Source organism: Anguilla anguilla, chromosome 9 (genome assembly GCF_013347855.1).
Source record: "Anguilla anguilla isolate fAngAng1 chromosome 9, fAngAng1.pri, whole genome shotgun sequence".
Classification (NCBI taxonomy): domain Eukaryota; kingdom Metazoa; phylum Chordata; class Actinopteri; order Anguilliformes; family Anguillidae; genus Anguilla; species Anguilla anguilla.
The window spans coordinates 3,903,915-3,930,248 of NC_049209.1; the positions used below are offsets into that span (position 1 = coordinate 3,903,915).

The 26,334-nt window shown below is 44.4% G+C and overlaps 1 protein-coding gene across 1 annotated transcript; it reads left to right on the forward strand.

Annotated features, from left to right (window-relative positions):
- The first annotated feature begins 545 nt into the window (after positions 1-545).
- On the forward strand, positions 546-26,004 carry gabra6b (gamma-aminobutyric acid type A receptor subunit alpha6b). The gene is made up of 10 exons (XM_035433766.1): positions 546-1,293; positions 1,523-1,641; positions 2,071-2,138; positions 2,952-3,172; positions 3,550-3,632; positions 3,728-3,871; positions 4,290-4,442; positions 11,424-11,680; positions 14,964-15,229; positions 25,874-26,004. The coding sequence occupies exons 1-10, from the start codon at positions 1,127-1,129 to the stop codon at positions 25,884-25,886; spliced, it is 1,491 nt and encodes a 496-aa protein (XP_035289657.1). The 5' UTR covers positions 546-1,126; the 3' UTR covers positions 25,887-26,004.
- Positions 26,005-26,334: the final 330 nt, after the last annotated feature.

The following is a 26,334-nucleotide window of genomic DNA, read 5'->3' on the forward strand; positions in this document are numbered from 1 at the left end:
AGATTTCAAAATAATGTAACCGACGCTGACATAACCAAATCACCATTGTTTGAATGACACTTATTTTATTTTTTTCCAATTATGAGAAGGAAACTTCAGTGTTCAACTTCCTTTGGTGTCAAGCTCATTAATACTGAAATAAAATGTTTTCATTTTTATATCCAATGCTCAGGGTGATGTTGAAAAAAGAGTTTTTTTGCATACTTGTGGGAATGGAATAATACAAAAAAGATACAAACACATATAATTTGAATTCAGTAATTAAGCAATGAGCCCCATTCGTTAAGCATGAATAAATTATTAAAAACGTTTTTTTTAATCATTTTAATTTGCTGCCAAGAATATCAGGGGCCTGGGCAAACATCTGCAATAAATTTAGTCTAACTGCATTTAATCATTTCCCCACACGTGTATGAATACCTGTGCAGTAGCCTACCAACCATACATTCAAAATAGGCAACACGTGCATGTCTGTCGTCGCATTTTCCCATGAGACGAAAAAAAAAACCTCCGTTTTTATGAGATTAAACACCACCGCCTATAAACCTAATCCACGCAGGTGTCTCAGGATGGGATGTTTTGGTGAAAAATACACATGGCTCCTCCTTCCTCTGCTTCGCATCTTTGTGACTTCTCTTTACAGTGTCAGTGTGGTTCGGTTGCTTTCTTTTTGAAAATACAAATTTAAAAACAAAATAGATAACAAAAATATGAAAACAAACTAGTGTAGACACAATCTGACTGTGAATGAAAAAGGGAAATCCCCGGCGGATATGCGCAAGGTCACTGCACAATATGGAGCTTTAGACTCTTTTGAACTTTATTATGAATTAACATCTGTAGAGTGCGCGCGCTCGCTCTCTCTCTCTCTCTCTTTCTCTCGGAGAAACTGAAACCATCTCTGGCGTAATCTCCGGCAGCGGGACATTTGAGTCTTCTCCAAATCTCCAAACGGGTCCTTGCTAATTCCCTGCCAAAACTATCCGTGGATTTCTTCCTTCTAATCTCCCATAATGCCCTATTCGATTATTGTCAATGCTGTCCGTCCCCGCGCTTCCGTCTCTTAAAACTCTTTAGTTTTTCTACTGAGCTGGTCAGATGAGGCACTGTCGCGCTAGGCAAGTCGATGAGGATAGCTTCAAATAGCTTCTCGATTTACGCAAGGACTTGGGATCTGAATTTTATCAGCACTGAAATATGGACTATGCAAATTATGACAGTTGACAAGGGCTTTTTGGCTGTAGACTGTTCGCCGGGCATGGCTTTCCTCTTCGCTTGCATTTTCCTGTCTTGGTGAGTAGCTAATGGTGTGCGTTTAACATATAGCAGCAGCCTCTTCCTTCACTTAATGCGTTTTTTTGAAGCAATGGATATTTGTTTTTATATCTTTGTTTATTCTTCACAGTAATTGACGGTTATGCCAGGCTTTGTGATTTGTACAGTAATTGAACAAGGTGTGAGACAGTTTTTTTGAGTTTGGAAAGAGCCAACAAAGACTACAAATAGTATGTTATTTTTGTAGTGCTGGCAATGTTTGGGGAAACCAGCGGACTGAAGCGAGTGTCTATTTGGATAACATCACGCGTGTGTTGGACAGGCTTCTAGATGGCTATGACAACAGACTTCGACCGGGATTTGGAGGTAAAGCACTTGCTTTGTGGTAACAGGTGAATAGTAATGGAGTTTAAGAGATCGAAACATTGAATGCAGAAAAAGTTTACTTTCAGTGAGTAGGTATTTTTGATAACCGCCATTTGTTTGACGTTGACTGGTGCTTAATGCTCAGCCATTTACATTTTACGCTGACAATTAAGTTTCACTCTAGACAAACGAAACATTAAAAAGCAGAAACATGAATTAATTCATCGATTGACGTTCTGAACAGTTGCCAGACTTATTGCAAAATGACAGCATTAAAATCACTGCATTTCAAGCAACCTGTTGTATCTTTAACGAGGCACACCGAGATATTGGATACTTAGTCATTTTTATTTATTTATTTTTTGCTTAGATAGATTCTTGGTAAAGGTTTATAAGAAATACCATTCCTTAACAATGCATTCTTTATAGGTCCTGTTACTGAAGTAAAAACTGACATCTTTGTCACAAGCTTTGGTCCCGTTTCAGATGTTGAAATGGTATGTTTATTTTTTAAATATTTTTTTTATGCATATGTATGTTCTTGCATGCAAAGTTGGCGGGAGAGAAATTTCCTGACAAGGGTTAATAATGCCCCAAACGCAAATTTATACGTTCATGTGTATGTTTGTGTTCCTGTGGACCAGCTAACAGAACTGCTGGACGCTCCATGCTCCAAAGCGTGTCCAGTGCCTCAAGTCATGTCCACCCTGTCTTCACCATTCTGGCCTTTGAGCAGAATGTCATTAGAGAAGATTAGGGATTTTAATCTGACAATCCCCTGTCAGTGGAGAGCTCTCGGTCGAGTGCTTCATTTCCAACGCGCTCTTTACTTTCACCACTGCATCTAAAGCCATTTCAGCCCCCATGTGATACTGCTGTATATCTTTAAGCAGTATATATACATGTATATATATATATACACACACACACACACACACACGCACATATATATACACATATGCAGACTTACTCAATTTCAGAGTCGGAAGTGATCTATATTTAACTGCCATTAACAGCATTCTGGATTTGAATCCATCACACGTCACATTTATGATGTTGCATGGATTTATTTATTTTAAAAAAAAGGCTTAGCCTTAATATCAGCTGCAAGATGCGCACAAGCGTTTCTGTATTTGCCATAAAAAAGTTTTTTGAGAGAGGCACAGTGTAATGCGTTTGAAAACAAACGCCATTTTGTAGAGTAATGTATGGACACATGGTGTTATTTAAATACGAGCATATGGACACGTTTATTGTTTTAGATAAGACGTAATCATAGTAACCACTGGTTGTGAACCGCCGCGTTGTAGGAGTACACGATAGACGTGTTCTTCCGGCAAACGTGGGTGGACGAGCGGTTGCGGTTCGAGGGCCCCATCGAGATCCTCCGGCTGAACAACCTCATGGTCAGCAAGATCTGGACGCCGGACACCTTCTTCCGGAACGGCAAGAGGTCCATCTCTCACAACATGACCACTCCCAACAAGCTGTTCCGCATCATGCAGAACGGAACTGTCCTGTACACCATGAGGTAGCGGAACGCGCGGTCCCCCCCCCTCCCCAACCCCTCCCGCTTTCCAAAATAGATCTGTCTCACGGTGAGGCCGTATGCTCTGTTCTTTAAAAGTCTGTCGCCAGGATTTCAGAGCACACGACAGCTTTCTGCTTTTTCCACAACGCCACCGATTAACTAGTTGTTCCTCCTCTTTCAGTGGAAATTGGTTGAGTCGATTATTTGCTGTCGTTTGCGCAAAAAACTTAGCAGAAACCCTATCATGCTCTCATTCGTTGCTGTGACATTTTAGTTGTGAATACGTAACGACCGGTAGAGTCTGTATAATGTCCTTTATCTCTTCAGAATACAATGGATTCGAATGTTTAAATTTTTATTTTTTACTTCGATTACAGACTAACTATTAATGCAGAATGCCCAATGAGGTTGATGAACTTTCCCATGGATGGACACGCCTGTCCCCTCAAGTTTGGTAGCTGTAAGTCACCTTTCATTGAGCAGAGAGAATCTTGATCAAGACAGTTGTGTTCCCAACCATGATTGTTGACCATGTCTTGTTTACTCAAAATGTAGACGCCTATCCCATCAGTGAAATCGTTTATACCTGGAAGAAAGGCCCCTTGTTATCAGTAGAGGTGCCAGAGGAGTCGTCGAGCTTGCTCCAGTATGATCTTATAGGGCAGACAGTGTCCACTGAGAGATTAAAATCCAACACAGGTAAGGAGCACCTGCATGCAATGAGCGGAATTATGTGTAGACCATTGCTAAAATACATTGGATTTAGCAGAAAAGTTCAAATCATTCTTACTACCATGCTCTATACCAGATCTTTACTCTAAGTTATTAGACATAGATATAACTAAGAAACACGTTTGTAGAATTAGTGTTCAGTGCTATTTCAGTGTTCTTTTATATGCCTTGCATTGGGTTTTTATTGCAGTGTACAGCCTGGTGCTTGCTGTGGTCAGTGCTCATGTTTACTGTTTACTTCAGAGTACAACCAGCTGTTACATAATTCAACATTTAAGTTGAAGTGCTGATAATATTTATTTTGTCATGTTTTTATTTTCATTTTTTTTTTTTTAACTCTACATGTCGAAATGCTACATGCCAAATTCCGTTTGTTTTCTGACAGGTGAATACATAATTATGACAGTTTACTTCCACCTCCAGAGGAAGATGGGCTTCTTCTTGATTCAGACATACATTCCGTGCATAATGACCGTAATACTTTCTCAGGTCTCATTTTGGATCAATAAGGAATCGGTTCCCGCTCGAACTGTGTTTGGTAGGCCCCCGAAATTAAATTTCTGTCCGAGGTCCGCCCGTGTGTCATGGTGCGTCACCGTCTCGTGTGTTGTGTTTACATCTAACAGGGTTACCCAGAATTCCTCAGGGTTCATTGCATTCAAAAAAAAAAACTTTGTAATATTTTCTGTTTAAAAAAGGGCCATTCAAAAGTTTGGTTTACTAAAACAGTTTATGTTTATTCCATAATTGTGATGTATTTATTATGATTATTATTATTATTATTATGATTATTATTATTATTATTATTTTCTTTTTGCATTTTTCTTGAACCAGACTTGAAGGATATGATCAGATTTGCACGTGCGATCATTGTAATTTCCTCTCTATTGGAAAAACAAGCTTCAGTAAAGGATTCCAATACTGAAGTAGGCTTGTTCAGAGAGAGAGAGCTTTGTTTACCAGCTAGCTTCTCTTGTTGGCGTTACATCATGCTAGATTGCGTCAGGTCCGACCTTAAAGTTTTCCTCTAAGTTTTCACTTCGGTCCTGTTCGATTTCTTTAGATTTTAATTTGCCGCATTAGAGCACGTCCGCTGGCCTTTGTAGATTTCGCCGGTCTTTGTGCCTTTTCTCTGTGGTTCGTCAGCAGTTCCACCGGGCCCCTCCACAGAAAGATACAAATCATTAGCATGGATTGAAGTTTACATCTGTTGGAATCCGTGAATCTACAGAAAACTCATTAACCGCAAGCGTCCTGCTGTGTATTTTTTTTTTTAGAAGAAGAAGAGAGATAACGCTGAGGTTTTATTTGAGGAGTTTTTTTTTACATTTTTATTTTTGTTATTTTATGTAGTTTGTCCTTCCATAACTCTATAAACCAAACAGGGCCTCTCCAAAAAGCAAGGATAATTGCTTTATTTACCTTTATTAATGTTTCCTTTGGCATTTGAAATTTGGGATAAATGCACCTTTGCAAGACAGTGGGAGTGACATTTCAAAATTCTGCAAATGTACTTAATTCATTAGAAGGCTGCTTTAGATAAAACACACAATGGATAATGGAGGACCCACGGAAGCCGTGGGTAGCGAGAGAGCACGCTGTTGTTGACTGGCGAGGGAGGAGTGTGGCAGGAGAGGGAGAAGTGCCTCATCAGGGCGCCGCACGCAGTGCATTGTGGTCGTGTGACGTCGCAGGACCCTTCCCTGAACTCGGCAGCACTACCGGCTTCCCTTAGCATCCGTCTAAGAGGCTTAGCTGAGTGAAGCTAATTTGTACCTTGCATTTTGCCTTCAAAAGCACACCGATGCCTCAAGCCTATTTAACCCCTCTGTGGCTTACTGACTTGTACACTCCAAGCTCTCTCTCTCTCTCTCTCTCTCTCTCTCTCTCTCTCTCTCTCTCCCTCTCCCCCCCTCACTCTTCATCTCCCTCTCTCTCTCTCTCTCTCTCTCTCTCTCTCTATCTCCCCCTCTCTCACTCTCTCCCTCACTCTGTCTCTCCCTCCTTCCCTCCCTCTCTCCCTTTCTCTCACACACACACACACACACACACACTCCCTCTGTATGTGGTTGCTTAACGAGGGCGATGGGGCTCTGCTGGGTAGCCCATGCATGAACTGTGTGGCGTGTTGTCAGCTTTCTGCACTGAAGCTAGGTTCAAACATCACTGTGCTGGTGTACTGGTGGTGTAGGTATTGTGGTTGAAGAACATTAGGTTGTAGGTTCTATGAAACTTGTCCCGAAATTCACCTGTTTTTTTTTTTTTAATGTACTTTAATATTTTAGACAATAGCAAGGTTGCATAAGACAAGAGGAATCACACTGAGACATTGTTTGAGTTTGGTCTGTTGTGCTCACAGGTTTTGGGATCTAGTTCCAGCTGTACCAATGTCTCAGTGATTATTAGGGTTCAGTATTTTCCCAAAAATGTTTTAACTACTAAGTAAATGTACTTTTTAAAGGAGTTTTGAGTTTTTTGGGGTTTTCCCAAATACGTTTAAAAATCAGTTGTGATATTAAACATGTAGCAAAGTGAACCATGCAATTTTGTAAGTTGAGTGGCTGTGCACCCAAGCCATTTAGAATAATTAATTGGCTTTCAAGTCTATAAGGCTAGCGAGCCATATGGCAACGTTTATAAGTTAGCATGTGCGCAGTTAGGCTACTGTTCGTCCAAAATATGAACTGATTATGAAGTCACGTTTCTGCCTTTGTGACATCATAGGAGGCCAGTTGTGGGGGTGTGGTCCTTTACAAGGATTAACCTAGAATGAACACTCTGGGCAACAGTAGCAACAGAAAACATGTCTCCTGTAGTCAGCTCGGGTGGGATTATTTCAGGTGATTTTGTAGGAGCGCTTTTTTTTTTGGTTCGTTTTTTGTTTGTGTCTTCCTCTGGGTTATTTCTGTTTCCTCTGGCTGTTGTTGTAAGACTTAATACACGGCGGCTTGTAAGCAGCCTGCGCAGTCTTTGTCTGGAGCCACCGGCACCCTCTGTTTCCCCAACGTAGCCAGTTCCTTTGTTGTCGGAAGTTAAGCGAGGAGTTGGGAGATATCCCAGAAACTTTGCGTTGGGGAAGGAACTTGTGGAAGACAATTAAATTTAAAATATGCATTTGGAAAAAAAAAAATGTTTTAAGTATTTTAGTTTTTCCACAGAATACAAGATGTCTTGGACCACAAAAATGTGTTGGCAGTGAATATATTTTCAAAAATCTTATTTATTTTCTTTTTATTGAACATCCTTTGTAGTGTAGGTTTCATCATAGTAGAATGAATGCTTCCTGAGAATAAGACCAGAAACTCATGTCCTCTGCAGGGGATAGAAATGAGTTGCCAGTTCATAGGTGGGCAGGCAGATATTGTGTTGATTGCAATGTAGCACAGCCTCGTATTTGCAAGCATGACCTCCCAGAGCAGTGGGGAGCAGAAGCTAAACAGACGCCCTATATCTGGGTAGGCTATTGAATGTGTCGAACCCTCATATAGCCGGTTCCCATTTTAGCATTTTATTTTGTCTCCCATCACTGATTTTGACGGACTGTGTATAAAGTCTTCTTCGTGCAGATACGTTTCCATCTAGTGTGCATCTAAGATGTCTTCAGTGTAACCGAACTGTACTTGCTGCTTAAAAGTCCAGTGTTGTTGTTCACATACTTTATTCCGTGCCCCATAACTGGTGGGTAGATTGTTATTCTGTAAGTAGTCTGTAATTTACTGCAGTGGGAGGTTTATTAGTATACAGTGAGGGAAGAGGAGGAACTGAGCTTCTGTGCCTGGCGGGGGTGTGTTTAGCCTTGGTTAGCTTTTAACAATTAAGCTTTCTTTCTTTCACCATACTGAAACGAGAGGGCTCTACTTCACTGTGAATCAGTAACTACAGCCAATCAGAGTCTCAGACGTGCAGTGTGAATTGGTAACGACAGCCAATCAGAGTCTCAGACGTGCAGTGTGAATTGGTAACGACAGCCAATCAGAGTCTCAGACGAGCAGAGTGAATTAGTAACGACAGCCAATCAGAGTCTCAGACAAGCAGAGTGAATTAGTAACGACAACCAATCAGAGTCTCAGACGAGCAGAGTGAATTAGTAACGACAGCCAATCAGAGCCTCAGACATGCAGTGCCAGATTTGAGACTAAGAATGGCAGTACATTGCTTATTCATGTATTTACTGATTGATTTTTGAATTCCTGCAGAAAGTCAAAGCTGAGGTTGGGTGGGGTGGGGGTGGGGGTGGTAACAGTCATGATACAAAGCAAGGCAATAGCACATTAAGTTTGTTAACTGATGTTAATAAATTTAACGTTTTAGCGTTTTTATTTGACCCTTCCCGTGAGCGTTATCAGAACCTTAGTTTGCAGAATACGAAATTACAGCCAGGATAAGGAGTTAGGATCTCATATTATTAATCATGAACTTGTTAATAAAATGGCGACGTAACTTTCCCGCTCCAGAATATTTTTCAGGCAGGGAAGTGCGTCGTAAAAGGTGTATTGAATTAGCCCGTGCTCTCCTGATGCCGTTATGCAGAGTAATGTCCTGTTGTTAATTTGTACAGCTCAAATCTCATCTGTATTCATTCCTGTACATTCCGCTGCAGCTACAGATTCTCTCTTGTGCATTAATGAGAGATGCTAACTTAAATGCAAAATAAAAATGAAAAAGTGATCTTGCTTAGGAGAAGGAACACGATCCTGTATCCTTCACTCATCTTGTCCCCAGTATTAATAGTATAAAATCAGTGAAAATAACAGTTAATTGGAGTATTAAATAGTAGCCCAGCTATATCAAGCATCCCAGAACCAAATATTTGGAACCTACTTTGATGATAATATTTTCCTATTAATTTAGCTACTTTTGGTTAGTATGGGAAACCTGTTTCATGTAAGTCTCCATCTTTTCACCTGTGCTGATCCATGTCCTCTGTCTTCATCCTGTCTTCATTTCAGGAGAGTACTCTGTGCAGGTCATCTATTTTTTCCTGGAAAGGAAAATAGGTTTCTATCTCATTCAGACATACATCCCCATGTTCATGACCGTTATGATGTCGCAAGTTGTGTTCTGGATAAACAAAGAGTCCATCCCCGCACGAACCATGGCTGGTAGGGTCCATCGTCCGTCACCGACGTCTATGTTCCTCTGTGTCTGGTTGTCTCGGTTACTTAAAAAAATAAGCCCGAGATTCTAAATGGATCGTGTCCAAAAGCTTCAAAGACCTTCTATTTTATAATGTCTTTTGAGCCTTTTCTGAGTTTGATGGTTTTGGCTTTGTCTTCAGGCTCAAGCTTGAAAGCGTCCCGTTGAGGACTCCCAGATTCTGATTCGTTTGTTTGGCTATAGCTGGAAATAAAGTTTGACGTACTCTAAAAATGAAAATAAAAAATCAGCCTACATTACATTTTTTGACTATGTAGTAAACTCAGCTTGAACAGCCTCTCAAATTGCAAGTAGAGCTCAGTACCTGATGAAGGTTTTGGACATTGGTGCATTTCTGAATTAAAGGCCTTAAAGCCCTTGATTTTCTGAAATCAAGGGCTCTTGTAGATTTAAAAAAAAAAAAAAAGTAAAAATGTATAAATTTGTAATATTAAAATATACCAGATGCCTTTTCAAGGGTGTTCTAAATTCAGCATGACCTGTTGACAGCTCTTTAGCTGAACCACAATTGTCAAGTGGTTATAAAGTGAAGGAGAAGTTCTGGGTGGAGCTATTATGTGTTTTTCACAAATCAAAGTGACAGCAAAGCCTTAGATGTGAGTTAACCTTTCGGAACAACGCGGTTTGAATCCGTCATAATGTTGGACCGCTGTCACGCAGCGTTCCCTAATATCGGATTCCTCTGAGCAGGAGGTCTTGGATTGATCTGTGTAAGTAGCACATCGTAGCTCCACCAATTATCTGGTTCAGGAAGCATCGCTCTGTCTTAACTACTGTTGAAAGTTTGTGAATGAGGCATTTGTCTTCTCCCGCTAGGATTTTAATAGTGGAACTCAGGGGTTATATGGGGCTGGGTGATATAAGATCTCTCTGCCATCATTATTAGTGGAAATGTTTTTATTTATTTATTTATTTATTTATTTATTTATTTTAAGTTAATGTAATGCATGCATTACATGCATTTGACTTGTTAAGTCTAGTGCTTTACGAAAATAGGAAGTTTTTTTTCATGGTGGAAGAGGAGCCACAACACTCATCTGATTTTGCTTTCCCATAGCTTACATTGAGCCTCATTCACAAAACCTTTACTTAAATTATTCTTAAAAATGTTCCCTGTGAGGGTATGGTCTTCACCACCCCTCCCGGTGAGGGTATGGTAAAAAAAAAAACAAAAAAAAAACAATCAATATTTCAGAATGTTTAATATAGACCAGGCACAAGCCTTGTAACAGTTGCAGCAGTTAGAATTATTAGACAATGTAATATTCATGTAACATTTACATTATATTTATCAGTAACAATTTGTGTATTTTAGTTCATTGTTATTGCAAGTTCACCTACTTTAGAATATTTTGGATTTTCCTTTGTTGTGGATGAGCAGTGAGAATTAACTGCTTGTGGGATGTTAATAATTCCCTGCCATACCCTAAAATTGTATATATTACAAGCTAATTATGGCACAACAATAACCATGTGGCAGGAGTTAAAACCACACCAAAAACCCCAAACCCCATATAACCCATAAATTTCATTATACTTTCAGTTCACATTCAGCGAAACATGATTGTGAAAATGATTGTGTGATTGTAATGATTTGATGAATTTAATTTATGCCCTGAAAGTCCCCTTTGAAACCCGTGCCAGTTCGAGTCCTGTCGCACTGTGGAATGCTCCTGCACATGCAGGGATTATCTTTATCTTATGGAAGGGGGACTGGCCTGAACCGACAGTGAATTGCTTCCCCTTAATCCGTTCCTCTGCACGCAAGTTCATGTGTGTTCAGATTACGGGCTGTGCGGTAGCGCTGACGCGGGCTTCAATGGCGGCTTTCTGTGGGGAGTTATCGCCTCTGACAGCCAGTAAGCGAGGAAATGATGGGTCAGTTATTCCACTGCGACTGTTAGGGGAGGAGGGAGGAGGGAGGAGGTCACTGTAATCACCGCGTAGCTCTGTGCTTAACTTTGAGCAACACTTTGTTCAGCAACGTCAACACCTTAGTTGAGTCATGCTGAAAAAATGAGTAAATGAGTAAAAAAAAAGAAACCAGCCCATGGTTGTTTGTACCCTGTTAACTGGTGTACGATCACAAATATGTGATTAGAATGTTCTTCCCTGAACATTCCTAGCTGAACATTCTAATGCTGATGTCACAATCGCTGCTGGTAACTGAGAGCAGTGGAGTTCTAGAACACTGACTTGGAATTTTGGAAAAAAATAAAAAAAAAACTCCAAAAAAGCTGTTCTTCAAAGGGTTAAGGACACTGTTCCGTGTGGATTAGAGTGAAAGCCTTCCCTTGGTCCCTGATGCCCTTTTCCACACCACTCTCCGTGCCTAAACTACCCCTCTCTGGCATTTTCCCAGGTATCACTACGGTCCTCACCATGACTACCCTTAGCATAAGTGCCAGGCACTCGCTGCCCAAGGTCTCCTACGCCACGGCCATGGACTGGTTCATCGCCGTCTGCTTCGCCTTCGTCTTCTCCGCCCTCATCGAGTTCGCCGCCGTCAACTACTTCTCCACGCTGCAGGCCAACCGGGCGCTGCGCAAGGCCGCCGCCCAGAAAGCCGCCGCGATGGAGGCCGCCGCCGCTGCCAACGAGGAGGAGCAGGTCGTCACGGTAACGCTCCCCGAACCCCATAACCCCACACCCACCGTTACCGTACAGGTGTTCAGCAGACGCTCTTATCCAGAGCGATTTAAACGGAGCATTTGCATTTTTACATATTCATTTATACAGCTGGGTAATGCAATGCAGTCAATAATGTTTGGGACACAACGTTTTGTTTTTCTTGATTTGGCTCTGTACTCGACGGCTGTAGACTTGTAAGCAGACAGTTCACGTGGTTCGAGTGCAGATTCTAAGCTTGTATTTAAAGATAATTTTTAATACATTTTAGTTTCACCATGTAGAAAATTACAGAACTTTTTATGCACTATTTCTGGGCACCTTATGGTTATGCATACTGAAGCAATTTAGTCTAAGTACCTTTACTGAAGTGTACAAAGGCATTGTTCTACCTGGGAATCGAGCCTGCAACCTTTAGGCCCAGTTCCCTAACCCATTGTGCTACACTTCCGCCCAACTTCCGCTCCCTCCGATAACTGGATTGACATGTCAGACGAGGGCGGACAGGCAGTGGTTTTGCCGAGCGGCGTTGCGCTAACGTTTTCGCAGCGCGCCAGTGGCGGATTATATAACGGAGGGAATTTAAATAAACCGGGCAGTTTGGCGGGGGGGGGGGGGGGGGGGGGGGGGGTCAGGCGGGCTGTGGGGGAGGTCAGGCGGGCCGTGTGAGGGATGCGGTTACGTGCAGGAGCAGCGGGTTAGGAGACAAAGGGAAGGAGCGAGAGAACAACTGGAGAAGAAGAAACACTAATTTATATTACAGCCCCTCGGTCACGTGTTTTGTGAAGAGCGGGAAGTGACTGGGAGATATGAATAATGTAAGCGCATCACGACAAGGTAACAAAAAAAAAAAGAGGCAGTGTATTACGTAAAAGGAACAATTTGCATCGTTTACCATCTTTTCTTCCCGTGTGTCAGAGAGCTGTGCTTTTAACGCAACCCTGTTTTATGCAGCCCGCAAACGGGTGAGTTACGTAACCGAGGCGGGAGTTGCTTGGAGACAAAAAATATAAAATTACCCTGCGAATGCTAAAGGCTAAAACACAGACCTCTTTCTTAACGGTCCCTTTTTCATGCATCACTCACCTGTTCGGATTCCACGAGACAAACGTTCTTCACACGTTTCTGTGTGTTCGCTAGGGGAGAGATCAGCGGGGCCTGCTAGTGGAACCCAACGTATTTCGCTCACGCAAATCCAGAAGGGACGGGGGGGGGGGGGTGGGGGGGGGGGGGGGCGGGGGGGGGGGGGGGGGGGGGGGGGGGGGGGGGGGGGCGGGGGGGGGGGGGGGGGCTGAGGCCTTTTTCTTTTCACCAAACAATCTCCCACTGCAGTCATGAATAAGAAGCAGCGCTGTACAGTTACTTCATTTCCATGGTAACAAGTTTCTCCTCCGTGCTGATGGCGGTAAAGAGTATGTTAGCGCGGCGCGGGGAGCGGAGTGCGTAGCTATGCGCAGAGCCTTCTGGGACGATTCCCACGTGAACCCGCGGCTGTTGTCATTTTAAAAATAGCAGCGGCGTGAAGGCGGAAAAAAAAACTGCGAGTTTTCACAGCGGAGTCTCACTCCGCAACGGGGGCTGGGGGGGTGGGGGTGGGGGGGTGCGCTGTGTTCAACAGCTAACATTACCAGCTTTAACCTGGTCTGTCATGGAAGTCATTCACCCCCCACCCACTCCCACCCCACAAAAAAAAGATAAAAAGAAAAAGAAAACCTATTCACATCACCTTTAACGGGGGAAGGAGATTGTCGTGACATTGATCTGATTGAATTGTTTAAATAAGACCGAAATGAGCAGCCATTAATTATAAATAACAATCTGCCTCGTGCTTATGTTAGCGTTGCCTTTGGACCGTGATTAATCGCAGTTCATTTTAAGTGGTAGTGCGTTCCAGAATAGCATTTTCCCCATTTCATGTGTATTAGGTAGCAGATAAAAAGGTACTGTAAATGCAGTAATGTGTCCCTTACTCGATTGTGTCCACATATAGTGTGCAAGAAAAAAACGAAATAAGCCCATAAATAATAATAGCAATAATGGGAATTTCAGAATTTCTTTCCCTGCCCTGCAAAAAAAATAATAATAATAATGATAAAAATATATATAAAAAAAAAAAAAAATAGGGGAAATGGCTTGGAATGCTTGTGTAAGCATCTCAAAAGTTGGACGCGGTTCCCTGGGGGACAGCGCTGGTCCATTCCCCCCCCAACCAACCCCCCCCTCGCCCGCGCACACGTACGGAACGGTGTCGGAAAAGGCGAAGTTTCTTCGCCGCGGACCGGACGTTCTCGCGGGAAAAAAAAAAAGCGAATCCTGCGGCGGTGTGAGCCGCTCGATGGCGGGGTTGGCGGGCGGGCGGGCGGACGGAGGAAAGCCTGGAGGAATCCTCTCTCCCCGGAGCCCGCGCTGGGCGTCAGTTTCTCTGGCGGTAAATAGCTAAAATAGTTATAATTTCGAATTCTTTTATTTCGTTATTTATTTATTTATTTTTATTATTTTATTTTTATTTTTTGGCAGGAAATGCCTTCTGGCGTGAGCTCGAGTTCTGCACGCTGGTGGGTTGAGCTCTGCATAAATTCTTTATTTTATATTTGATTTATTTATTTATTTATTTTTTACATTTTGGAGGCGGCCAACACTGGAGCCGTGCTTACTGCTAAACTAAAAATAAACGTTAACCATACGATAATGTTCTGGCTTCTTCGATTCCAGCGGGAAAACCGCAGCTCCTTCCGTCCGTCTCCATCTCTCCACCCACGACAGAAGCTGCTCGTTTGACACGGAGCGGAGTTTACTGAAGAAGAAAGGCCGCTCGCTGTTGAATGTAGTAAAATGTGGAAAGCCTTTTTTTTTTTTTTTTTTTAAAGGCTTCTCTGATAATAATTGTGAGCGGGTTTTAACGGCAGAAATAACAAGGCCTCCTACAGCGCAGAGGCTAGTTTATTAGCTCGCTCCCACGGCCAAACCTGGTAATCGAGCTTGTTAGATCACTGGGGGGGGGGAGGGGGGGGGGTGCGTTTTAGTACCCTTTCCACGTTCTGTCACAAAATACTGTGAATCACCGAGTCTCTAAAATGGAGTGCAGAGAAGTCTGTGTTTATTTGTTTGCCAACAGATCATGCAGATTAGCAGTAGCAGGAGAAAGAAGGGAAGAAAGGAAAGACAAAAAAAAAACAACAACAACTGCTCTGTGCCGTACACCCAAAATAATACGCGGACAAAAAAAACAAAAAGCGATAACGGAAAAATTAACGTGCCCGTCTGCTCCCCGTAGCCCCAATCGGACGCCAACAGCAACCTGAAGAAGAGGGCGAGCTCCGCGCCCGCGCCCGCGCCCGCGGACTCGCCCGCCGAGCAGTACCCGCCGCAGCAGGTGCCCGCGTTCCTCCTGCAGGGCTCGGCGGTGCCCGCCAACAACCTGCTGACGGGCACCAGCATCATCGACAAGTACGCCCGCATCCTGTTCCCCCTGTCCTTCGGCGCCTTCAACCTGGTCTACTGGATCGTCTACCTCACCAAGGACACCATGGAGCTCTCCAGGTAGGCCGGCCCCGTGCGTGTGTGTGTGTGTGTGTGTGCTCAAAGGAACGACATACCTGTGGGACGTACCTGTACCTGTGGGACGTACCTGTACATGTGGGACGTACCTGTACATGTGGATGTACCAGTATGTGTAGGATGTACCTGTACCTGTGGGAAGTACCTGTACATGTGGGACGTACCTGTATGTGCGGGACATACCTGTACCCGTGGGACGTACCTGTACCTGCGGGACGTACCTGTACCTGCGGGATGTACCTGTACATGTGGGACGTACCTGTACATGTGGATGTACCAGTATGTGTAGGATGTACCTGTACCTGTGGGAAGTACCTGTACCTGTGGGACATCCCTGTATCTGTGGGACATACCTGTTCCTGCGGGACGTACCTGTACGTGCGGGACGTACCTGTACCTGCGGGACATACCTGTATGTGCGGGACGTACCTGTACCTGTGGGACGTACCTGTACCTGTGGGACATACCTGTATGTGCGGGACGTGCCTGTGTGTCGATCAGGGGTGTCCGGTCTTATCCGGAAAGGGAGTGGGTGGTGGTTTTTGTTTTAGCCCAGCGCTATGGACGCCTGGTTCTACTAATTAGCTAATCAATCATGGTCTTCAGTCAAGACCTTGAGAAGTAGAATCAGGTGTTCAGCTAAAACAAAAATCCTACACCCACTCTGGCCCTTTTTGGATAAGGTCACCTGGCTTAGATTGTCAGAACAGCTGTACCTGCGTCCGTTCTTCACACACCAAGTGATACCTATTCGCCTCATTGTCGAGATTCACCTCCCTTAAGTGTGTTGTTGTAATGCTTTTTTGTAATCAAGTTCACTTTCCTTTTTTAACATGACTTGCATCGCTTACAGTTTACATGCAATCACCGTGTGTTGCGCGTTTACCCAAGCGGTTCACTTTGAGTGCCTTCCTCAAGGGTCCAGCAGGAGAGAGATTAGAACCTGCAACCCCTGGTTCACACCCCATGAATCCAGTTCATTAAACACAGTGCCACACAGCCCCAGTCCCACGCCAAAGCACGCAGCAAAGACTGTGTGATTAAATGAAAAGAAGTCATTGTGATGCTGGGTAGCAGCAGTCGAGGAGAAAGATCCCAGATTACGCTCATTAAATTTGATTAAAGAGGCGCAGTGTGCAGCAGTGAGAAAGAGCAGTCCTGGTGATTTCAGGTAACGTGAGTTTACCTTTTTTTTGTTGTCGCTGGGACCGTGACTGCCAATTTTTATCGAGAGTGCTTCTGTGAAATATTAGACTTGTTTACCTCAATTATTATGTGAGGTTTTTTTTATGTTAGTACAAAAAGTATATTAAAATATTATTGACTAACGTTAAAACGTTTTTAATAAAAAGTGGTTTGCATGTTCAAGATTTATAAATGTTTGAAGGGAAATTATTTTTGAGTACATTCTCATTGCAGTCATCTGATCTGTAAAAGAGTAAAGGTGGGGCTAACATGGTCAAAACGCCACTGGCAGTTTGAGTGTTAATGCTGGGAATGAGTGGGATGTGATGGGAACACTGAAGAACAATAAAAAGAAAACCACGATTATGTTCTTATGTTATGTTGACATCGGTCTTGGACCGTCTTCAAACTGCACAGAGAAAGTAAGTTTCGTGATTTCGTGATCCATTATCCATTATACTCGCCTCTTCATGGTTAGGGTCGCGAGAGGTGCTGGAGCCTATCCCAGCATGCATTGGGCGAGAGGAAGGAATACACTCTGGACTGTCCGCCAGTCCATCGCAGGGTACGCACACTATTACTCACACACTCATACATAGGGGCAATTTAGTCTCTAATTTAGACCAGTTAAACTGGCCTGCATGTCTTTGGACTGTGGGAGGAAACCCACACGGACACAAGGAGAACATGCAAACTCCACGCAGGAAGGCCCCAGGATTTGAACCAAGGACCTTCTTGCCGTGAGGCAACAGTGCTAACCAATACACCACCGCACCACCGTGATTGGCAACTTTTTTGGTTTAAAAAGAAAAAGTTGGTTTTACGTTGGAGAACAGATTATAGAGTTTGAGCCAATCGCTTTAGCCCTCTTGTAGGACGGCACTCGAGACGCGTTGCTCGAGAAGATGTCGCACATCAGGAGCCCTTCTGACCTCATTAATATCACCGTGCTCTTCCTGACTGCAGCTCAGTTAGGAAAGCACATACTGGTTCTTGGGCAGCTAATGAAGAACTGTTGAAACATGACCCAAAGACAGCGATTGTTTGATCCTTTATTTGAGTTTAAATTGAAAATATACATATTATTTTTTTAGCCTAGAAATGTTTTTTTTTTCTTTGTTTTTATGCCAAGGGTTTGTTCACATACACACACACACACACTCACAGACTCACGCAGACTCACAGCGAAACACACACACAGGACACACACACACACACACACACACACGCACCTCCATCTCATTAGCACTGGGTAGCTGAAGCATTCGGATAGCCCAGCGTGATCATGTAGCATTCTTGCAATTCCAGGTGAGGTGTGATCTCACAGGAAGAGCAGCCTGCCCTGTTAGCCTCCTGCAATGCAGTGATTTCACCCCCCCCCCCCCCCCCCCCCCCCTTATAAGAATGCATCCCCAGCCCACAGAACACTGCGTGTGCTAGCATTCTAATGCATGACAGGGCCAAAGCGCGCGTAACCCAACGATGCTTTTAGCTCACTTCCCCTCTGGCCTCTGACGCCATTGATCTCCAGCACGCCGCCGCTGACAGGGAAAGCTGGGGCTCTCTCTCTCCCTCTCTCCCTCTCTCTCTCTCTCTTCCTCTCTCTCCCTCTTTTCCTCTCTCTCTCTCCCTCTCTCTCTCTCTCTCTTCCTCTCTCTCCCTCTTTTCCTCTCTCTCTCTCTCTCTTCCTCTCTCTCCCTCTCTCTCTCTCTTCTTCTCTTTCTCTCTCTTTCTCCCTCTCTCTCTCTCCCCCTCTTTCTCCCTCTCTCTCTCTCTCTCCCCCTCCTCTCTCTCCCTCTCTCCCTCTCTCTCTCTCTCTTCCTCTCTCTCCCTCTTTTCCTCTCTCTCTCTCCCCCTGTCTCTCCCTCTCTTTCTCCCTCTCTCTCCCTCTCTCTCCATCTCTCTCACACACACACACACAATCTCTTTCTCTCACTCACCCAGTCAACAAAGCATTAAAGGAACTGAGAAAGGATAATGAAGAGAAAGGACTTCTCACGTGGTGTGAGATGAATTGATGAATGGGGCGGGGCAGACGGAAATAAGTCAAACCCATGTAAATTTCTTCATCAATGTCCAAGGGAATTGTGGGAATTGTAGGATTGCGGACCTCTGGCATTTAGTGTGGCTGAATAGTGTACAAGCAGATACTGTGTCTGTGTGTGTGTGTGTGTGAGTGTGTGCGTGTTGGCATGATTAAATTTGAAAAGCAGATTAATTTGTCTTCAATTCTTCATTTATCAGTCTTCTTCACCATTCTGCCAGTCGTGCTGATTATTATTATTATTATTATTATTATTATTATTATTATATATTTTAAATGGAAACAGGAATACAAATTCTCTAAGTTTCCAACTAGAAAAGTTTTCCTTATGAATAAACTTACTGTTCCAGGAAGTTGCTTGCTTGCTGTTTATTTATTTATTTTTTCCAAAGGCAGCAACTTCTTAGTGTTGAACCAGAATCAGTCCTTAAAGATAGATGAGGGAAAAATCCTGCCTCTAGGATTGGTGCAGTGTATCATTGATCGTTACAAGGTAGCCAGGCATCGATTTCAATTGTTAGCTAAACGATGTTACACCACAAAATCACATGAGCAATGATTCAGTAAAATTCAATTTTATTTGTATAGCGCTTTTTTCACAGGGAACTGTCACAAAGACGCTTTGTAGCGAGGCAAGAGACAGAGCAAACAGAGCAAACACCAGGCCTGACCCAAATAGCAAGTACATGAGATGAAAAAAAAAAAACTCCCAGTGGGGATAAAACCCTCAAAAGGTGGCGAGAAAAAATTCACCAGTGGGAAGAACTCTCGAGAGGAACCCAGCTATAGAGGACTTGAACAAGAGCAACCATGCCTTGAGCGTACAATAATGACCGAATGAATGGACCTTACGTTTCTACACCCCTTCAGGCCTCAAATGACTTCGTGATGACAATGACAGAGGCGATCTCACGTTCATCGCAAGCCTGGGGGATATCTCAGCCATCGCCAAACTTCGACGCACACTTTTGTCTCACATTCGGTAACCTTCTCTGTATTCAGGTCAAATTATTAAAATGGTACTTCTGATTCAGCAGTAAAAAAAAAAAAAAAGCTGTTTAATCATCATAAAAAATAACATTTTATCTTGAAGTGATAAATAGGTCCAGTAACAACCCATGCTTTGAACGGCGCATGCAAGAATAGGTACCGGAGAAAAGCTTAATTCACAAAATATATTTATTTTCATCAGCAATGAGAATCTCCAGACTAAATGCTGTGCACATACCTTATGTTGCCCAAATTACCTTGTTCCAGACACTGAGAATGAGCACTTCTGAAAAATCAAACAGGCTGGAGACAAAAGGTTGAAGGCAGGCAGCTTATATTTTTAAAATTAACAATCAAAATAGATTATTTTGCAGGGAATTGAGAGTAGATTTCTTTGGCTGGTATATGTGCTCAAAATTCACAAATTACGTGTCTTGTTTCTTCCTAGTAATGAATGCTCTGTAAAAGAAACTAGAAGAGATAATCACAGACAAGTTACATTAGTACACAGTGTACCTCTGAACGATTGCTGGCAGACATGAAAATTGTTGCAATGTTCAGACAGATGTATACCTGAAACATGGCCTCCCATTATGTGAATGAGCAACTGCCCTCCAAATTAAAAACCCCAAATAGAATTCTGTTGTTAACTATCGGGTTAGTTTCTATATTTCTTTGATGCAATGATTCTGAGATGTGCTATATAAATAATAATAATTATTTTTTTTATTATTATTACTACGATGTTGTACATTCTGATGAATATCTAATTGCACTGAAAGGTAAATGCGATGGCCTGTGAGTTTTGATAATTAATCATAATTAATAATTAATAATGAATGAGTCTGCTTTAGTGGAGTCTTGCTTTTTTCCTTCCTCTTGCGGAATGAGTTTTTGTTTTTCATTATCTCTTAATTAAAACATCGTTTTTGGTTTGTGTGTGTGCGTGCGCGCGTGCGTACGTGTGCTTGCGTGCGTGTGCGTGTGTGTGCGCGTGCAAAAAGAATTATCCAGGAAAGCTTCTCGTCTCTCTCTTAAGCCGTTGCAAGTGTCTAGACACAAGGCATTAACCCACGTGCGGCCCCCGTTCCGCTGATAAGTTGCGTTTCGCTCGCGGAGCCTAAACGCAACAGCCTCTGGGTCCCGAAAGAGAAATCAAATTACATTAGAGTGATGCGCGCTGTCAAGCGGGCAGCGCACCTCCGACATTCCGCTAACCGTTGCTATTAATTAGCGCAGACCGTAGCCAACCGAGTCGCCGCAGACGTGGCGAAGTGCACCCGGGGGCGGAAACACAATGGAGATTATAAATAAATTAATAAATAAATAAGTAAATAAATAAAGAACGCGTTTAGGGATCGCTGCTGGTAGGTGGGGGAAAAAAAAACGTGGACTCTCTCAGGCTGTGCAGTATATTAGTGCAGAGCTGGTGTCTTGCCTCTCTTTTGCACTGAGGCTAGGTCTGATAAACCGCTTTGTGAAACTCTCTGAAATGTGTCCTTATGATGTCAGTGATGCTATGGTAGTCATGTATTGTGTTTTTTTGTCCCCATAAACTGGCCTGATTGTATTTCGACTGTTACTTTTGTTTTGGAAAGTATTGGCTTTCGGTTTGTTTTCTGAATTGTTTTTTGTGTGTGTGTGTGTGTGTGTGATTAGCAGCACGTAAGATGATGTTATACAGGTATATGCAGCATCCGTTCATCCGGGAAAGCGGATTGGTCTCGGCCCCAAACTGTGGACAGGAACACACCTTTAAGCACCTGGGCTGATTAGTTAACACAACCCAGGTGCGTGTGCTCTCTCCACCAGCCGGCACAACCGAGACCAGTCCACCTCTCCGGCAGACCGAATGATAGAGTATAGTTCCTGAATTATGATGGTTTTTCCCTCATTTATATGTTTATGATTTATGTACTGTTTACAGTGCAGTCCATAAGTATTTGGACAGTGATGCAATTTTTTTGTTGTTTTGGCTCTGTACTGCAGCAAATTGGATTGGAAATGAAACACAGAATATGTTAGAGTTAGAGTTCAAACTGTTGGATTTAATTTGAGGGTGTTTCCATCAATATCAGGTGAACTTCGTAGTAATTACAGTCCTTTGTATACATGATTTCCCTATTTTAGGGGACCAAAAGTAATTGGACCATTGGCTGCTCAGCTGTCTCTTGGCCAGCTGTGTGTTGTAGCGGCATTAGTTCATGCACAAGAAAGCTAAGCTAACAACTAGAGTTAGAGTTGTCTATAGTTGATTCTAGAGTTGGGTGTGGAATTTGCATTTGGACTCTTTGCTGCAGTTGTCTCTCAACATTAGGACCAAGAAAGTGTCATGACGCTGAAGAATCTGAATGAATCAATCGGAGGCATAGCCAAAATCAACAGTGTGGTATGCTGTTAAATTGTGATATTGATATATTGGTAAAGTGGTATATTGTCAAGAAGCAGGAATCCCCTGGTGAGCTCTGTGGGGATCACTGGCCTCGCAAAAAAATTGTATTCTGATCAACAAATAAATAACAGGGGTCAGGGCAAGATATTTATTGATATTTATTGACTGTTTTACCAATGACCACCACTGTAGTCTGCTCTTCATCATTAATCATGTCTTTTTTTGGAGCCATTTTACTCCATGGAAACCACTTTCTGTGGATATTACTATTTCAGCTGAACCCCCCCCCCCTCCCCACACACACACACACACACACACACACATACAAACCATGTGGGTTTATTGTTAATTTATGGAAAAATTAATATGTTTGGAAGGCACATAACCGATAGCACTAAATATGTATATTATTAGCATCTCGCTCCCCAAAAGATTTCTACATTTCTTTCAACTTGCCACCGAAGGGATTCAGACAAAGCCTGTCCTCGGACATGACCACGGGGGCAGAAACTGCACAAACAGGGCTCCTCTGCCGGCTATGTGTGTGTGTCAGAGGAAGTGATGTCGGCCACAACCTGCCCAGTGGTGGCTTTTTAATGAATAGATCTTTCCGGGACGTACATTAAGAAAGCACATTTGCTAGAAAGGCTTTTGAAGACTGAGTTCCCCGCCCCCCCCCGCCCCCGCCCCCCGGGCCCCCCGGGCGTCTCTGGGACCTTCCTGTGGGCGATAAGCTTGGTCTTTATTGCCTGCTGAAGTGCGGCCATTCGAGAAACTGTTTTCCGCGTCGCTCGTAAATCAAAACCAGTAGACGTCATATTGGATTCTTCTGCCTCCGTTTTGGGCATTCCCCGTGTCTCCGGTATAATGATCTTTCAATTACTGCCGCACAACCAGAAAATAGAGGAGTACACTGTAACTGGAGAAGAAGAAGAAGAAGAAGAAGAAGAAAAAAAGAAAAGAAATCCTAAATGTATCATGTTTCTCCGTGCAGCTCCACGCATAAATCGGTGTTTTGACAGAGCCCCTTCTGAGACGATTAGTCCGTGTCTTAATATATCCCGTGCTCTCCTATATAATCAAGGAGAATGTATAATTTCCATATTTTTTGTGGGAGTCAGGAAGGATACATTTGTGGCAGATTCAGCAATGTTAAAAAAAAAAAAAACGTAACACATTGTCCTCATTATATGTGGCAACGGGAATTAAGTGAGTCACCGGCGTGTATTGTTAAACTCTTTTTTTCAGAGTAGTTTGAGGTACATTAGAAAGTTTGGTTCACAGCCACAAGGAAATAATGAGGAGTCTCACTTCAGGAAAGGAAAGAAGGTGATACACTTGGCTTGTCAAATATTAACGATGCTTCATAAATTAGACTTATCTTTCTTAGCGCTGTCTAACGGATGGTAAAATAAACATTTATCAGATAGGATGTCTTTTTGCGGCGAATGGTTTGACGAGAGTAACACTCTGACTACAGCGCACTGCTTTACAGCACTCAGTCTGCGGTGGAAAAGGGGGAGAGTGAAGGGGAAGAGTAAAGTCGGTGGAAGAGTAAAGGGGGAGAGTAAAAGGGGGAGAGTAAAGTCGGTGGAAGAGTAAAAGGGAGAGAGTAAAGGGGGAGAGTAGAGTCGGTGGAAGAGTAAAGGGGGAGAGTAAAGTCGGTGGAAGAGTAAAGGGGAAGAGTGAAGGGGGAGAGTAAAGTCGGTGGAAGAGTAAAGGGGAAGAGTGAAGGGGGAGAGTAAAGTCGGTGGAAGAGTAAAGGGGAAGAGTGAAGGGGGAGAGTAAAGTCGGTGGAAGAGTGAAGGGGGAGAGTGAAGGGGGAGAGTAAAGTCGGTGGAAGAGTAAAGGGGGAGAGTAGAGTCGGTGGAAGAGTAAAGGGGGAGAGTAAAGGGGAAGAGTAAAGGGGGAGAGTAGAGTCGGAGTCAGAGACTGAGGAGCGTCGTTTGGTCCTCGGGGAGATCGGGGAGATCATCACCCCCCCCCCCCCCAACCCCATTTTTAATGCAAAAGGATGACTGCGTCACTCAAGATGGCGGCGGCCTTGCTCCCGCTATCATTACAAAAACCCCGGAGGCACCTAAAAAAATGTACGCCCTCAGGCCGCTGGGACCAAAAGCAATAAACCAGCGCGTGCGGGAATTTAATATTTAATCTGCTGTGATTTAAGTAATCCATTTAGCCACACGTATGCATTTGGTTTTGCGGTTCTGCAAGCAGATATCCAGTAAACAGATTTTATTTTATTTTTCTGTGTAGCTGGTAAAGAGGTGAACAGACAAGACTGTTTCTGCCTTAAAAGGGGGGGGGGGGGGGAACTATCGGGAGCCATATTCTCATAACTGTCCTTGCCGTAAATATAGAGGGCGATATGAGTGTGCAGGGCTGTGTGTAAGGCCCCCCCCCGTAGCAGAGCCGGTCGGGGAGCCATTTGGGCGGCGCGCGAGAGTGCTGCCGCAGCAGAATCGGCACGCGCACCACTTTGGGTAACGGCGAAAATGTGCATCCGCGCTAACGCTAACCGCCGTCGCGGCTACCGTCCCGCGCGGTCCGTCGTCCCGGAAACCCCCCACCCGCGGAACGTTAGCCGCAGGTGTGAAAGAGCCGTGGATGGATGGATGGATGAATAAATAAACGAGCACGTAAACAGACAGACGGGAGCGCTTCCGCGAGGTCTTTTTCGGAAGCGCGGGAGCTGGGGGCCGGCTGGCATAGACGGGCCCGCGCGTCGAGGCTCGGGGGAAATGAAATCAGAACACCTCCGGCGTTGCCGTTTCGCACCGTTCCCGCCGTTCCCGCCGTTCCCGCCGGCCCGTTCGTGTGCTGATGCGAGCCCCTCCCGCCGCACGCTCGCGGTGCGGAAGGCTTCGCTTTCCTTTGTTTGCTGAGTCACCGCCGCGGCTTCCCAAACAGCCTCCCCCCCCTCCTCCCGCCCCCGACCCCCCCCCCCCCCCCCCCACGCCACGCCTGTGCGAATTCAGTGTGTTGTGAGGTCTACTTATAACCTCTGTTTAGTCTTGTTTAGTCTGTGTCTGTGTGCCTTTATTGGGGTGTGGGGTCTGTGTCTGTGTGACTGTATTGGGGTGTGGGGTCTGTGTCTGTGTGACTTTATTGGGGTGTGAGGTCTGTGTCTGTGTGACTGTATTGGGGTGTGAGGTCTGTGTCTGTGTGACTGTATTGGGGTGTGAGGTCTGTGTCTGTGTGACTGTATTGGGGTGTGAGGTCTGTGTCTGTGTGACTGTATTGGGGTGTGAGGTCTGTTTCTGTGTGACTGTATTGGGGTGTGAGGTCTGTGTCTGTGTGACTGTATTGGGGTGTGAGGTCTGTGTCTGTGTGACTGTATTGGGGTGTGAGGTCTGTGTCTGTGTAACTTTATTGGGGTGTGAGGTCTGTGTCTGTGTGACTGTATTGGGGTGTGAGGTCTGTGTCTGTGTGACTGTATTGGGGTGTGAGGTCTGTGTCTGTGTGACTGTATTGGGGTGTGAGGTCTGTTTCTGTGTGACTGTATTGGGGTGTGAGGTCTGTGTGACTGTATTGGGGTGTGAGGTCTGTGTCTGTGTTACTGTATTGGGGGGTGAGGTCTGTGTCTGTGTGACTGTATTGGGGTGTGAGGTCTGTGTCTGTGTGACTGTATTGGGGTGTGAGGTCTGTGTCTGTGTGCCTTTATTGGGGTGTGAGGTCTGTGTCTGTGTGACTGTATTGGGGTGTGAGGTCTGTGTCTGTGTGACTGTATTGGGGTGTGAGGTCTGTGTCTGTGTGCCTTTATTGGGGTGTGAGGTCTGTGTCTGTGTGACTGTATTGGGGTGTGAGGTCTGTGTCTGTGTGACTGTATTGGGGTGTGAGGTCTGTGTCTGTGTGACTGTATTGGGGTGTGAGGTCTGTGTCTGTATGACTGTATTGGGGTGTGAGGTCTGTGTCTGTGTGACTGTATTGGGGTGTGAGGTCTGTTTCTGTGTGACTGTATTGGGGTGTGATGTCTGCCCGTAGCTCATGTTTTGTTTTCTGTGTGTTTCAGGGATAAGGAGTGAGCCCCCCGTCCCGGTTTCCCGCCTGTGGAAGGACGTTCTCAGGCCAACAGGGGGCGACAGTGAAGCGCAGCGGGGGGGTTCTCCTCCTTTGGTTTTTTTATTTTCTGGATTTGGGGGGTGGGGGGGCTTTACCATTGGAGACTCAAAGCCTCACCACCCCATTACCCCCCCCCCCCCCCCCTACACACACACACACACACGCATGCAAGCACACACACATGCACACACAGGATACACTCACACTCATGCATGCACACACACACACGCACACAAAGAGCACGTAGTGCTTCTGTTCCTCTCTTTCAGGCCCATTCCCACACGCTCCTCTTTGTTTGAATGAAGGCCTTTTCCTTAGTAGCGGCGAAGCATCTAATGCAAACCCTCAGGCTGCCTCCTCTCGGCCCCGCGTGATTGGACAGCCCTCCTACCGGCACGCGTGATTGGACAG

What these genes read in the sequence shown, in the direction of transcription:
- gabra6b (XM_035433766.1), top strand. Translation starts at nt 1,127, where the DNA reads ATGAGGATAGCTTCAAATAGCTTCTCGATTTACGCAAGGACTTGGGAT. An exon ending in CCGTTTCAGATGTTGAAATG is followed by an intron (nt 2,139 to 2,951) that starts GTATGTTTATTT and finishes GCCGCGTTGTAG; the next exon opens with GAGTACACGATAGACGTGTT. An exon ending in ACTGTCCTGTACACCATGAG is followed by an intron (nt 3,173 to 3,549) that starts GTAGCGGAACGC and finishes CTTCGATTACAG; the next exon opens with ACTAACTATTAATGCAGAAT.